Source organism: Oratosquilla oratoria, chromosome 44 (assembly GCF_046742065.1).
Source record: "Oratosquilla oratoria isolate Oo_2021 chromosome 44, ASM4674206v1, whole genome shotgun sequence".
NCBI classification, from domain to species: domain Eukaryota; kingdom Metazoa; phylum Arthropoda; class Malacostraca; order Stomatopoda; family Squillidae; genus Oratosquilla; species Oratosquilla oratoria.
The window spans coordinates 23,517,175-23,531,781 of record NC_134820.1 but is presented as its reverse complement, the minus strand read 5'-3'; the positions used below and the strand labels follow the sequence as shown (position 1 = coordinate 23,531,781).

Sequence of the window (14,607 nt, the reverse complement as noted above, 5' to 3'; positions counted from 1 at the left end):
CATATAAATATGGCACTCATTTATGTTTTTAAATTTTGATACCCTTAAATATTTGGTAAAGCGGGATTTTTTTTTAACCTAGAGTCCTAAAAATCTGACATTTGGATTCCTCATCTTTTTCAGATTCTAAATATACATACATTTAAACAACTATGATTTTTATCACCCTAGTTACTGGTCACCAAATGTTAGTGGCCTCTCATATGACCTCAAAATATCTGAAGTCATATCTCCTGAACAGTTGTTTGGATTGACCTTTAAATATCAGAAATGTGTTTAGGACCCTAAAACTACAGTACCTATAAACCAAATTTCGGCAAAATTGCAGATTTGAGGGTGTTAATTTGAAATTTTTTTTGCCAATCTCACAGAGAATGTCCCTTTAGTAAAAGACCAATGTCATCAGATGATCATTGTTTGCATCTGTGAGTCATGTTTTATTTCATGATTTCAACTTATGTTGACAACACTATTTCAAAGCTATTATCTCTAGTTAATGAATCCCTCCAAGTCAAGTAAGTTGGTTCTAATATATATATATATATATATATATATATATATATATATATATATATATATATATATATATATATATATATATATATATATATATGTTCACTTCAGTTTCCCTTTATTTCCGTTATTATTCCTCCGACAGTGGGTTTATAGTGAAATTTTATGTGTTATAACATACCATTTTCCAATATATATAGTATATATATATATGATATATGATATATGATGATGATGATATATGATATGATATATATAATGTATATGATGATGATGATATGATGATGATATATATATGATATGATTTTGATGATTGATGATTGATGACAATGATGATGATGATGATGATGATGATGATGATGATGATGATGATGATGATGATGATGATGATGATGATGATGATGATGATGATGATGATGATGATGATGTTTAACGTCACAAACTCCCCCCATCAGAAGGCTAGGACGGTGGCCCTCACAGAGGACTTTGTAGCATGGATTTTAATTAACCATGCCCTTGGTTCAACTTAAGAGTCACAGAAATGCAAAAGGACAGTTCCAAGTAAACAGCATAAAGGAGGGCCAGCTGTAGTACAAAATTAGCATAATTCCTGTATGAGCAGAGATTTTCGTATCAATCATCGCCTTAAGTTTCACTAAGTGAAAAACCCACAGTCCCATAGTGAATGGCAATGGTTCTCAAGACCTCCCACTGATCTCTCTAGAAAGGAATTTTGGACTGTTATCTGTGTTGTATTTACCTAATTGTATTTACCCAACTGTAGTATACAGGAAAGGAGCAATGTTTATTGGGTCCAGTCTACCATTCTCTAATTTTCGAACATACCTAGACTCACATTCATGAACAGTTCTAACTTAATCTATATCTTTGATTTCCAATTATTATATTTAGATTTGAACTCGTGTATTGTTTGAGATTGGATTATATCACCTTATAAGCTATTCTACATATCTATACATCTATTTGGAAAACTATTTCTTCACATCCTTTCAACATTGTTTTTTTTTTTTATTTACTTCCATGACCTATTAAAGCCCTCCCAACTTTAATCAGATCTCTTCTACCAATGCAATCTATCTCCTTTAGTGACCTGAATACTGCAATCATATCATTTCTTTCTCTTTGATCTTTCAAAGTTGGTAGACCCATTGTTTTTGGTCTCTCCTCGTGTGGTTTATCTGCCAGGCTGGGGACCAGATTGGTTGTTGTCCTTTGTATTCTCAGTCTTGCTTATATCCTTCATTCTGTGTAGGGACCATACTAATCATTATCATGGTTTCAATGAGTTTTTTCATCATCTCTTCATCCATATAAAGGAATGCCACTTTAATCTTTTGCAGTAGTCCATATGCCTCTCCCACAATTCTGCTATGTCCATCATGCGACAGGTTGTGTTTTATCAAGACTCCCAAATCTATCTCCTCTTTTGCTTTTGTAATGGGTTCGCTTCCCGTGTGGGACTGTTTATGTTAAGGGCTGAGAATGGTAGGAAGGGAAGAGCAGTTTCCCATTGTCAGTTCCCCATGTGTAAATTGTAATGCAGATTAAAGTAAAAGATATCCTGGGCCTGGCCCAGAGATTGAGTGTCAGCCCCTCAAGGCTACACCTCCTTGTGGAGGTGAGACAGTTTACAGGTTTAGAAAATGGGTAGTTTCAATGTCCATCTTGCAAGACCACTACATGCAAGTACTATAACACAGATAAATCATGTGTTTCTCTGATCCACAGAGGTGCCCAAAACAGTCCTTAAGATATTAGATGCATGTAAATATGCAGTCACTACCTCAGGCTGCAAATATCAACAAGTGATAAGTTTGGTTATCTGTTGGTTGACTCACCCCATGTTGCCCAAACATACACCACTACTACTCTCCCACACTCAGTTTTGACCACCATAGTGATCACATCTCATGTGTGTACCATTACTGATATCCAGCATATCTTTTGTGGTGACCCCAAAAAGGCAGCAAGTCACCTGTTGGAGCAGGCCCTAAGTGCTAGAAAAAGGTGATTTCCCTAGAGAAGGTGGAAATCATCATTGTTCTCTCATTTACTTATATGGATGAAGAAATTATAAAGAAAATACTAACTACACTAATAAGACCAAAACTTGAGTACGCAGCATCACTTTGGACACCCAGCACCAAAAAGAATATTAAGAAACTAGAAAGATTACAAAGAGTGACAACCAAATTAGCACCGACTCTCGCCGAACTAACATATGAGCAAAGACTATCCAAACTGAACCTACCAACACTGGAACAAAGAAGACAAAGAGGAGATTTGCTGACTATCTACAGAATAATAAAAGGAATGGAAGTTTTAGACAGGAACGACCTGTTAGTGTGGGAGAATGGTAAAATGAGAGGACACTGAAAAAAACTGAAAAAAGATAGCTATAGAAAAAACTTGAAAAGGAACAGTTTCCCACAAAGAGCGATTAATACATGGAACAAATTAGACAATAAAACAGTATGTGCAAACACTATACAAGATTTTAAGACAAAACTTGATGCGGAGAGATACAAAGACGGGTCACCACGAGCATAGCTCCCCTCCTGTACATTACAACTAGGTAAATACACAAATGACCTAACAATAATCACCCAGCACACTAAGTACAAAATAGCAGCAAAGAACAAGTCTACTTAAAGACTGAAACAATGGCTCAAAAATGACAGCATGGATGCTTTACCCTAGAAATCTAAAGCAACATTTCTTACACCAGACTACCATTAAAAAATAATAGTAAAAAATAAATAAGAGAAAAATTGCATGGTCAAATCCTTCTTTTTGGGAAAAAACTAAAACGGACTTTCAGCCCACATATCGATGATATGACAGCAAAAATCAACAAGAAAACAAACCTACAATCCATCTCAAGCACTGATTTTGGACTACAGCATGGTTCCCAACAATCAGCACGACAAACACAAGCAATTTACAAACTTCACAGAATGGAGAATTGAGTGGTAACAGGACACCAAAACCATCCCTTTCCTTTTCCTCACTCCATAACTCAACCCCCATCTTAACTTCTTCTCAAAACATCTTTTTATTCTTTCCAAAAATCTGCCAAACTTCTACCGCACTTTACTTGTCCTTCTCTTTGCTTCCTGCACTCTGCAATGTGCTTCTCCCTTCTTTTTATATCTCTTATATGCTCCCCTTGAGGGGACGGAGATGGGGGGGGTCGCTGAATTAATGAAGTGGCCTTGCTGTGGATGTGCTGTGTCTTGCAACACTGCTTCTGACCCAGGGCAGTGGACAAGATGCCGGGATGACCTGTCATCCAGTAGGTGCCAAGATAAGAGGGAGGATAGAGGGGAGTGGAGTATGTCGGGGATGGAATGGGTGGGAGTGGTTTACATGCCTTTGTCTTTTGGCTACCTCCCGTGTAAGGGGGAAAAAAGCCTTTGGTATATGTATGTATGTATATGATCCCCTTGCTCTAGCTTGCAATCAATCATCTTATGCTCACTTCTTTTACACTGGTGGCATGATGGTCTCACATCCCCTTAGTTGTGAATTCAAATCCAGCACCCCTCTCAGATTCCAAGCAGTGAATGTTACCTATCCCAACAGTCCAAGTGCATAAGACAAAGGTGACAGCTTTAGCCACAGCTAAATGCCTCTTGGCATAGGTTCCTCACTTTCTCTTTACACCACTGCCTCCACCTCTTCATCCTACCATTCACTGCTTCTCTTGTTCCCTCCCATCCTCCTCATTCCACATACCATTTCTGCACATTTTATTTTCCTGATTCAATTTATTTACTTTAATCATTTGTTTACCTCCTTCCTTTTTCCTCCTCCACTTTCCCTCCATTCTCAATTTCCCTTCTATCAAAAAATAATCTGACAATCCCTTGTTCTTTCCTCTGAAAACATGAACATCGAGAAGTCTTCTAATCTTCCCTTTGAGTACATTGTCTATTAATGTCCTACCAACCACCCTTTCCCATGTATACTTATGCTTGGCTCTCCTCTTAAATACCATATTCACTATCAATCAATCTTCTAAACACATCTCCAATATCATCTCTCCACTATATTTTACCTGACACCCCAAACCTCCCTACTACTCCATCTATTGGATATCTTAACATTGAGATCCTTCAGCACCATTACATTTACATCCCTCCCAAAAAACTCTATACATTCCTCTCAATAAGCCCAAAAATTCTCCTTTTCCTCTTCACTTTTCCCATTACCAAGACAACATGAATTAACAAAAACCCACATATCTTGTACCAATTTCTCCTTGAACCACATTACCCATGAAGACACTTCTGTTCACTCCACCACCCACTCTCATTCTCTCAGTGCATAACAATGATTTATATTCACTAAGCCCCACTTAAATATTAGAAAGTCTAATGATTCCCATCATTCTAGGAACCAATGGTGGGTGCCTGTTGTTATTGTCGTTTCCTAGACTGTATGGCCAAGCAATCCAGTCTCCCAGAGAAATGCCATGGCTGGAACTGGATTTTCCCACAAATCCCTTATACATAAGAATGAAGGAGACTGCAAGATTTCATAAGGCCTACACTAGGCAGTTCCATGTCCATTACCATCTATCATCCCTATCCATAAAGTTATCTTTCTTAAAACCAATAGTTTCAACACTCACAACATGGTTACTAAGTCTATTCCATTCATTAACTACTATTCATAAACTAGTTCTTGCCTATTTCCTTCTTAAATCTAAATTTGTCCAATTTAAATCCATTACTGCAAGTCTTGCCCTGTTGTTTTAACATGATGACCTTGTTTACATCAGCCTTGTTAAAGCCCTTGATCCACTTGAACACCTTTATTAAACCATCCCACACTATGTCTTTCCAGAGTGTAGATTAAGGTGCCTAAACCTGTCCTTATAAGGTAAATTTCTGAGCCCATGTATCATTTTGGTCATTCTCCTCTGTGCTGATAGTGAATTAATATCCATTCTATACCATGGAGACCAAAACTGTATTGCATAGTCAAGGATGGATCTAACTAATGCCAGACAGAGTTCAATAACTACCTCTGCACTTTTATTTGTAACTATCCTAGTAATGAAAATTAATGCTCTGTTAGCTCTATTCCTGGCACTAATGCAATTTCCTAGATTTATGGTCAGGATTCCCTAACATTCCCAACTCGCTCATTCAGTTTTCTCTACAAAGGTGTTATCTAAGTTATATCTGCTTTCTGGGTTGTGTAAACCTACATTTAATATGCTGCACTTTGAGATATTGAAGTTCATTTGCCATTTCACCAACCATGTGAACAAACTGTTATGATCTTCCTGCAGTATTCCAGTATCTTCCCGACCTAATTTGCCATTCCTATTTGCCATCTGCAAACTTACTAACATCACTAATAAGTCCACTGTCCAAGTCATTTACATACATAATGAACAACAAGGGACCCAAAACAGAGCCCAAGGGTAATCCACTAGTAACAGTCCCCTATTTGGATTTTACACCATTAATGGTGGCCCACCGTTTTGTCAGTGATCCATGCTCTAATCCATCTAATCCATTCAAACAAGTTTCCTCCTATATTGGCATGCATGACTATGTACAATGCAGTTTTCCATACTGTGTTGTATAGTATGGGGTGAAGTTTTACATCCTGGACAGTTGTCTATGATAATGTCATCCAGATTCTGGTAACTTAGAAGGGCCAGATGGCGGCCGCATCAGTCTGGCCAGGTGGACACTGTCCTCTCAGGGGAGAGAGGATTCACAGGGATGGATATCAGAGGGTCTGGCATGCAGCAATGTGTTGTCTTTCAGTTTGTTGGTGGAACAGTGATTGATATGATTAAGGATATGTTTCTGAATACTGATGTCTGGTGGTTGTGAAGTAAGAGAAGAGAGTATCTGTGTGTGATATAGATATTTGGGTGTTCCTTTGATGATTCTTGGTGTGTGTGGGTGTTCTGTCATGTGGTGTAGTGGGTGGTTTGTGTTTGTGGAGGCTGTGGCAAGTATTTGTAAGCCTCTCATGTCAAGGTGATCCTGGACTCTGAGTGCCTTTGTGTGCCTGTTTGTGGTGGTCCTACAAGAAAGACAGTGGAACTGCCCACTTTCAAAACCCATCAACCCTCTTCACTTCTATCAGAAAACACAGCTGTGATAGATAGATATTCTGTACTGGGCCCAAGCTTATCAACCTCAACTGTATTTCTTATACTTTTTCATATGTGGCAAGATGACATTTGGCAACCTCTCTCCTCATCCTATGGTTTTCACCCATTAACACAAACTTGTTATTGTTGTTCAAGGCCCCTCTCCACCATCAGCATGACACTCTGCGGAGCCTCCATCAAACTTTATCAGTAACAGTAGTCAGGTCTAATGCTTAGGTTATGTAGTTTGCAGGGCTCCATACACAAATAAGTTTGAGTTTTTTTCTTTAATCTCCTTGGAATTTGACAATCCTTGATATAATTTGGAAAAATAATTACAGAGCCTTGGAGCACGGTTTTCAAAAGCTCTAAATCCTATATTTAGGTTACATTACAGCTCCTTATGTCTCAACACCACTGCAAAATCTTTATAAAATTCTTTTAGCAGTCCCTTGATGTATCTTGGTTTCCCAAATTATAATGCTTGGTGGACCATGACACACAGCTTATAAATAATCTTTGCTTTTACTGGCAACCAATGCAAATCAATTTGAAGTGGTGTTATGCATTCACATGATGATATACCTTTTATTAATTTTGCAGCTCTATTCATAACAATCCCACTCCACTACAACAAAGATAAAAGTCAGTATTTTTTTCCATGAAAGAGCTGTGGGAAGTCTCAAGGACTGCCAGCTGTTGAAGGGATTTGGCTTTCTCCCTTGGTGAAACATGACAATAATTATTATTACCCCCCTCCCCCCTCCCCAAACATCAGGTAAGAACTCCACTAGGATGCTTGCATTCAGGACACTATCTAGTATTGAAGCCGTACTTACATGTACAACCACTCCTCATTTAACGACGACAATTGGGACCAGTGCGCCATCGTTAACCAAAAGTGTATACATATACGTACATGTACTGTATGTACAATGTCCAGCAATACATGTATCTTTATTTTCGTGTATTTTCCCTCTTTTATACAGTACATTAAAGCTTTATTTACTGTTTATTTACGGTGGTTAGGTTCCTAAAATTACCGTATATGACCAAATCCGCGTATACTGACATTCCATATTGAATACCGGGGTATTTTTTTAGTTTTGACCATAGGCGCAATATAGCAATAGAAATTTAATTATTAATTTTGTAAATTAGAATGTATCAACGTAATATGCAATTTTGTGGGCGGAAATGAAAGTAAAAAATACCATGCAACAAGAAAATATGCTAATGAATGAAGTCGGTAGCATAGGATCGTGATGCCATCTTGTCGTCTGCCAACGTCTCTCACGACGACGACGAGGACGAGCCGGATGACATTTAATTTGCAGGTAATTATTTATCAAACACAGGTTAGGTTAGTTTAGTTTAGGTTAGACGAATTTATCATCCTTTCATTTCTTCGACATCGGCATCTATCATGACAAACATGGTGTACCATTCGTCCGACATGACTTCGTTACTTACGAAATTTGTTTTAGCACCTTTTTTTCCACTCACAAAATTGCATATTACGTTGATACATTATAATTTACAAAATTAATAATTAATTTTCTATTGCTATATTATGCCCTTGGTCGAAACTAAAAATTTACCACTACCGGTATATACTGTACCCCAGGTAGTTTTTTCAGCTTGCAGGATGGTAATGTAGACCTAAGCTTCAGAACACTTTACCTCACAGGTAATATCCACCGTACAAGTTCATTTATAACATCATACAAATTTGCCTCAGCCAACTTAATTATCGTACATGATGTCGTAACTTCGGGAGATTTACGTTAAACTAATGTCATAAAGCCCGTCGTTACTCCGAGTTGTCGTTAACCGAGTAGATTGTTAAACGAGGAGTGGGTGTATATACCAAAGGCTTTTTCCTCCTTACATGGGGGGTAGCCAAAAAGAAAAAGGCATAGAAACCATTCCCACACATTCCATCCCCTACATACTCCACTCCCCTCCACCTTCCCTAACATCTCGGCACCTCCTGGATGACAGGTCATCCCTGCATCCTGTCCACTACCCTGCATCAGAAGCAGTGTCGCAAGACACAGCACAGCTATACCTAACCAGAATAAACCTAGTCACACATTCAAATCACCAGACAACCATTACAGAGCAACTCATACACACTAACAATCCCTTTGCAACACAATATACCTTCTTGAGTGGCTTGTAGTCTCACCCAGAGGTCATTACCCATTATCTGAACGTTGCGAGTCTTCTGCATGTGACCAGGGGCAATGAACTAATTCATCCATTCTAAATAGAAAAAGGCTGCATAGAACGATCATTGAAGATATCATGTGTTAAAGGTACGACTTTATCAGTGTCACAGTGATCACATGGTATTTAACATTCTAATCTCCAAACTGTCCCACTTCACGAGTTACACTGTTATTCCAAAATCCAAAACCTGAAACACTCCTAGTACTAAGCATTTCTGATAGAGGATTAAATCTTTTTCAACACCTACAGCTATGGCTGAAATTAACCAGCTATAACTTAGTCTGTCCCACCCAGACAGGTCAACAAAAAGAAATAAAATGACCACCAACTCCATACAGTAACCATATCACCATCACCATCAATTAGGAGAATATGTCAGGGGATGCATTGCTTTGTTCATAGCTAAACCTTAGTATGTCCTACCCAAACAGGTCAACAAAAAGAAATAAAATGGCCATTAACACCATACAGTAACCACCATCATCATCAATTAGGAGAATAAGCCAGAGAGTGTGTTGCTTTCTTCATAGCATGCCAGGGAGTGCAACAATTTGCTCATAGTTCCACATCAGTCCCCACAGTCTCTCTGGGCAAGCTACCATGCAGTCACCCTTCCTTCCCACTCCTAACAACTCTCAACAGGTTCAATCAACTTTTCCCAGCCATGAATTCTGTGGGTGACCACTTCATCTACATGGTGACAACCCTGCAAGTTAAATCAACATCAGGGAAATAAGCCACATGCCCATACAGGAGATGACATTCACAAATTATACCAATAACTGGCCAAGACCAAATCTCACAGTACAGTCTCTGGTTTCATACAAAGTCATTCCAAAGGTACTCCATGATTCTTCAAAGGCAATTGGTACCAAAGACATTAAGACATCTCTTCAAGTCATCATTCAATATCCATGTCTCACAGCCGTAGCAAGACAGGGAGCACAAGTGACTTGATTTTTTTAATTTTGTCCTTCTGCATAAATATCAATGTCATATACTCTGGGTGAGTCCATAACACCATGGGCAATGCCAATCCTTCAAACTACTTCCTAACTTGAACCACTACTGTTATGCACTATACCTCCAAGGTACGTGAATCTTTCCAAGAGTTCAATATCCTCACCATATACATAGAGGGCCTGTATCATCTAGTAAAGCCCCAAATGCATGGACCTTATACAGTAGCTATGGTTAGAGTATAATCACCATTTGGCCAGGTTTGGTAAATTGAACAATTCGCATCTTATTATGTTAGGACTTCAGTTGGGACAAAAGATGGGTACCTACTCTTTCAGGACCAAAGTTATCTCTATTAACTTCAAGTGTATTTCTTACACAGTTTCACACGTGGAGAGCTGACAACTAGTGACTACTCTCATACTAATTACAGCTGGTGGTACAGAAAAAGTTCCACACCAATATAATAAAGATAGGTTAATTTACCTAATATTGGGTTAAGTTTGATTAAATTACTTAAAGATAAGTTCTGCTAAATATTGGCTGGAACTTCCAAAAATAGTGCATTATTTACTGATGGAGATATGGATCCAATATGGCTGTTAGGTGGAAAAATATGGCATACTTTTTTTGTCTTATAAATTGTCTGTCAGAAGCTGGAATAGCAATGATGTGATGTCTCCAGCTTTGGCTGAAATTAACTTTCGAGGCAGCTCAAGAAAAGGAAATACAAGATGTAATCCAATCATAACTATGAGATGAAGTCCCCAATATGCTCTATTAATGTCATCCTATGAAAATTGTGAACTAGTCTAAGATCACCATATAATCACGACCCATCAGAAGGCTAGGATGGTGCCCCTTACAGAGGATTTTGTAGCATGGAATTTAATGAACCATACCCTTGGTTCACCTTCACCAGTGGCATGATTCGAACTGCCATCCATTCGACTTCCACCGCAAGTAACAACGCCCTAACCTGCTCAGACTGCATGAAAAGTTAAAACTTCCATGTAGTGAAAATAGTAAACACATCTTTACACTGTATGATGAAAATGCCACACTCCTAGTAAACAACATTTGTACAGACTGACACAGGAACCCCGGAGGTCCCATCTACAAAACAATTTTATGGTTCTGTTCCAGTAACACGCAATTACATTTTTCACTTTTTTTCTTTCTTTCTTGCAATTCAAATATCTATTTTTTTCTTTGAAACGGTAAATTAGGTTAGGGGTTAGGTTAGGTTAGGTTAAGGTTGGGAATGACTGGATAACATAAGTTTCACGATAAATATCCGTGTTTGGACGCATATAGAATTGTACCAAATTCATCCCCCAAACTCCAGTACCTAAACATGACAAATTTATTTCTTTCGAGATGAAAACATTCTAGAGAACACCCGTCCTCTTATCTCTTAACCAAAATCAGGAAAAACTTGTTTAATTTGAAAAGTAATAATGTGTTATCCAGTACATTTACTAAATATGTCAAAACTTGTTATCTTAACATTTGACTTGCAAGTCAATTTGAAAGTTCAAATGATACCCATATCCTCATACTGTAATAAAACATATATTTATAAAAAACTACCAAAATTACCGGAATAATGATAAAATCATCCCAAATTTTGCACCGCTCGACTCAAAATTGCCACGACAGCGATTTTGGGTCGAAAATATGATTTCAATACTACTTCCTTTAATGTCTACAAGCTTACCTAATTTCCAAGGTATAATGAACACTATTATAATTTACAATCTACATCATTTTATGGACCTTTAGAACCTGAACCCGCCTACGCAATTATACGGTACGTTTTTACATTTGACGCCCGCATCCATCGGTTCCAAAAAGAATCAACATGGAATCGCTTTTCCGATCCGCCATTGGAAATATGAAAATATACCTTTCCTTCACAATTTAGAATATCCCTATAATGTCATTAGTCGGGAAATAAGTGTGCTGGTTATTAAGTATGTTTACTTTCTGACGCGTCGTCACCTGACAACTGGAATCCAGTTGGAAAGGGATTATAAAAAGTGCCCATTTTTTACTTACGTAAACCACCTGCAGTACCCACACCTCTACCGGCATAACGTAACCACCACGGCACATCATTCTGTTGAGGAGCTGCCGACATATTTCCCCGTGAAGAGGCGACAGTGACGAAATCAAACACTTTACTACTCCCGTACGTGTAACCTGCCCTCCTGACAGCTGACAACAAATCTGTAGATGGCGACCGTGGATTTGATGGTGAAAATAAACTCATGTATCTCAAGGGGTAACATATCAACTCTTTCGCTCATTTTTCTCCCTTTCTCTAATTCTTCTCCCTTTTCCATTCCCATTTTCCTCCCAACAATTAATATAATTTCACCTATCACTGTTAAATTGGTTACCTGTTGAGAAACGTGTTGCTCAGTTAAAGCTTAATCATGTTCACCAAATTGTGAACGACTCTTGTCCCAGTTATTTTTCAGATACGTTTACACTTGTTAAAAATGCTCGTTCCCTGAGAACTCGTTCTAGTAGGTCATCTGTCATTGTACCTAGGTTTAATAGTTCGTAAGGGAAAAGTACTTTCAAATACACTGGTGCTATTGGTTGGAACTCTTTACCGACCAACATTCAATCAACTGTATCTAAAAGTAGTTATCTTTTAGACACTGCTCTCTGAAGAAAATAGTTTATATGTTTAATTTACACTTCTTATAATCCTAATTTACACTTCGTATAACCTAGCTTTTCTATGATAATCCTTTCCTAATTGTAATATGAGGACCACAGTGGAAATAAGTCTTTTGACTTTCTGTGCCATCCTCGGATGTACAATTATATATACTGTGTATAATATTGAGTCTTGTATGTATTGTACTTATTGTTTGTATGATTGTATCCGAATAAAATTCAATTCAATTCAATTCACACTATCAATTTAACAGTAATTTATGAGATAGATCCATATTTCATACCGTCACACTAACGGCCTCAAAATTAATATTGAACATGCCAAAAATATAAAATTTATATAAATTTACATCCACAACAAGCCGCTTCACTCGGCGACGCTCCTCATGCATAATAAGAGAAGACGGGGAGATATCTCTTCGGGCTGAGTCAAAATATTATTCACACATAAGCACCTCCTATCCCCCACCCCCGCCCTTCCCTTCCTTGCATAACAGTATCATCTATACACAGCCACTCTCCCTCATCTCTATCCCCTGCCTCCTCCCTTCCTTTCTCAACAGACATTCCCCTCTTTCTCAACGCCCCCTTCAAACCATCCGTTTCATCCTTAGCTGTCCCCTCAAACTCATTCCTCTCACCTCTGCCTCCCACACCTATTACTAATATTGTTTTCACCAATTCTTACAATAACTGTGCTGTCACAAAATCCCTGGACAGTGGAAGGAGGAGGTGGTGGTTGTGGGGGCGTGGGAAATACTCATACCTTGGGGAATTGGCGAAGGGGGATGGATATAGCTGTAGTGGGAATCCGAGGTCCAGGAGATTTGAGTTACCGACCGGGACCACGCGCACTCCCTTCCCGGTGCTCGTGTATATAACTCAAAAAGGGGGAGACAACTCATTCAGTAGAACACAATCCTAGGCTAATCAAACAGATCCTCCTATTGTGAGTTTTAATGATCAAGATTATTTCTACAATCAAACATTATTGGCATGCAACTCAAATCCTTAGTGGTTTCACTTAGAAATAATCAAAGTTCACTTATGTTATGTACCTAGCTAACCCCTGCGCTAGTCCTAGGACGTCTAGTACTTTACCACTAGGTCGATACACTCTCCCATCTCTAATTGACTTCTGCTGGTTACGGGGATGTCTTCCGATAGGTGCGGGTCCCTCTTTCCGACAGGATGCAGCTGCTATTGAAGGATAACTTTGCTGTTGAGCTCGGCGGGAAACCTGATTGTCCTCGTTGCGTGGCATCTCGTGGCGGGACGCGGGATCGATTCCGTAGGCGTTTCCAATTTTCCACGCTCTAAAGTTCCTTTCTGGTCAGGATGTCCAGAAAAGGGGATTCTGCAAACACTAACGTCAATTTCGCACAATTATTAAGTTTTGTAGTCACTGGAGGCGAAACATGTCGCCGCACCGATCAAAAACATTTCTGGTCGGGGTGGCACTGGATGCGGTGGCATTGATTACCGAATTCTCCGGGCATTAGTCACGAGGAATTAATCAGCATTACATGATTAACGGTGATTAAACAGTTCGTATTAACGAGTGGAAATCGCGATGGCCACTCTACAAGAGAATGAGGCGCATTTGGATCTTCCGAGGACACGTGTGCCCCACCCCACTATGTGTGAACCCAAGCCGAACTTGCACTCACAGGTCAACTGCCTGCCCATACTGTATGGCCTACACTGTTGCCAGTACTTCTTAATTTCAAATCAATAGTTCCGTAGGGAGCGCCGTGCAACGTTTATGTGGAAGCGGAATCATTTCTAGTTGTCTCTTGAGGGTAGTCACTACTCACGATAGTGGAAGATATGATCCTAACTAGTCTAATTAAAACTAGCCTGAACAATAAATGGTAAGCGTGCAGGGGGGGGGGGACCGTTAGAACCAATTCGAACGGTAACTCTTGGATGAAATACACCAATTCTATTCATAAAGTAGCAAATTACAACTGCATGGAGGAACAGTAAAACTGAGAGGTTATGGAATCCCACACTTAATATTAAACATTCGTGTCTTTGCTCGCAGACTATAGACACCT

The 14,607-nt window shown here is 38.9% G+C and overlaps 1 protein-coding gene across 4 annotated transcripts in view; it reads right to left on the bottom strand.

Moving 5' to 3' along the window:
- fwe (calcium channel flower) overlaps positions 1-12,143 on the bottom strand; it is a 34,282-nt gene extending 22,139 nt beyond the window's left edge. For all 4 annotated transcript variants that reach the window (XM_076180665.1, XM_076180664.1, XM_076180666.1 and 1 more), the window contains exon 1: positions 11,915-12,143. In XM_076180665.1, coding sequence (XP_076036780.1) covers positions 11,915-12,128 — 214 coding nt within the window. In that variant the 5' untranslated portion in view covers positions 12,129-12,143. The remainder of the gene's footprint in view (positions 1-11,914) is intronic.
- Positions 12,144-14,607: the final 2,464 nt, after the last annotated feature.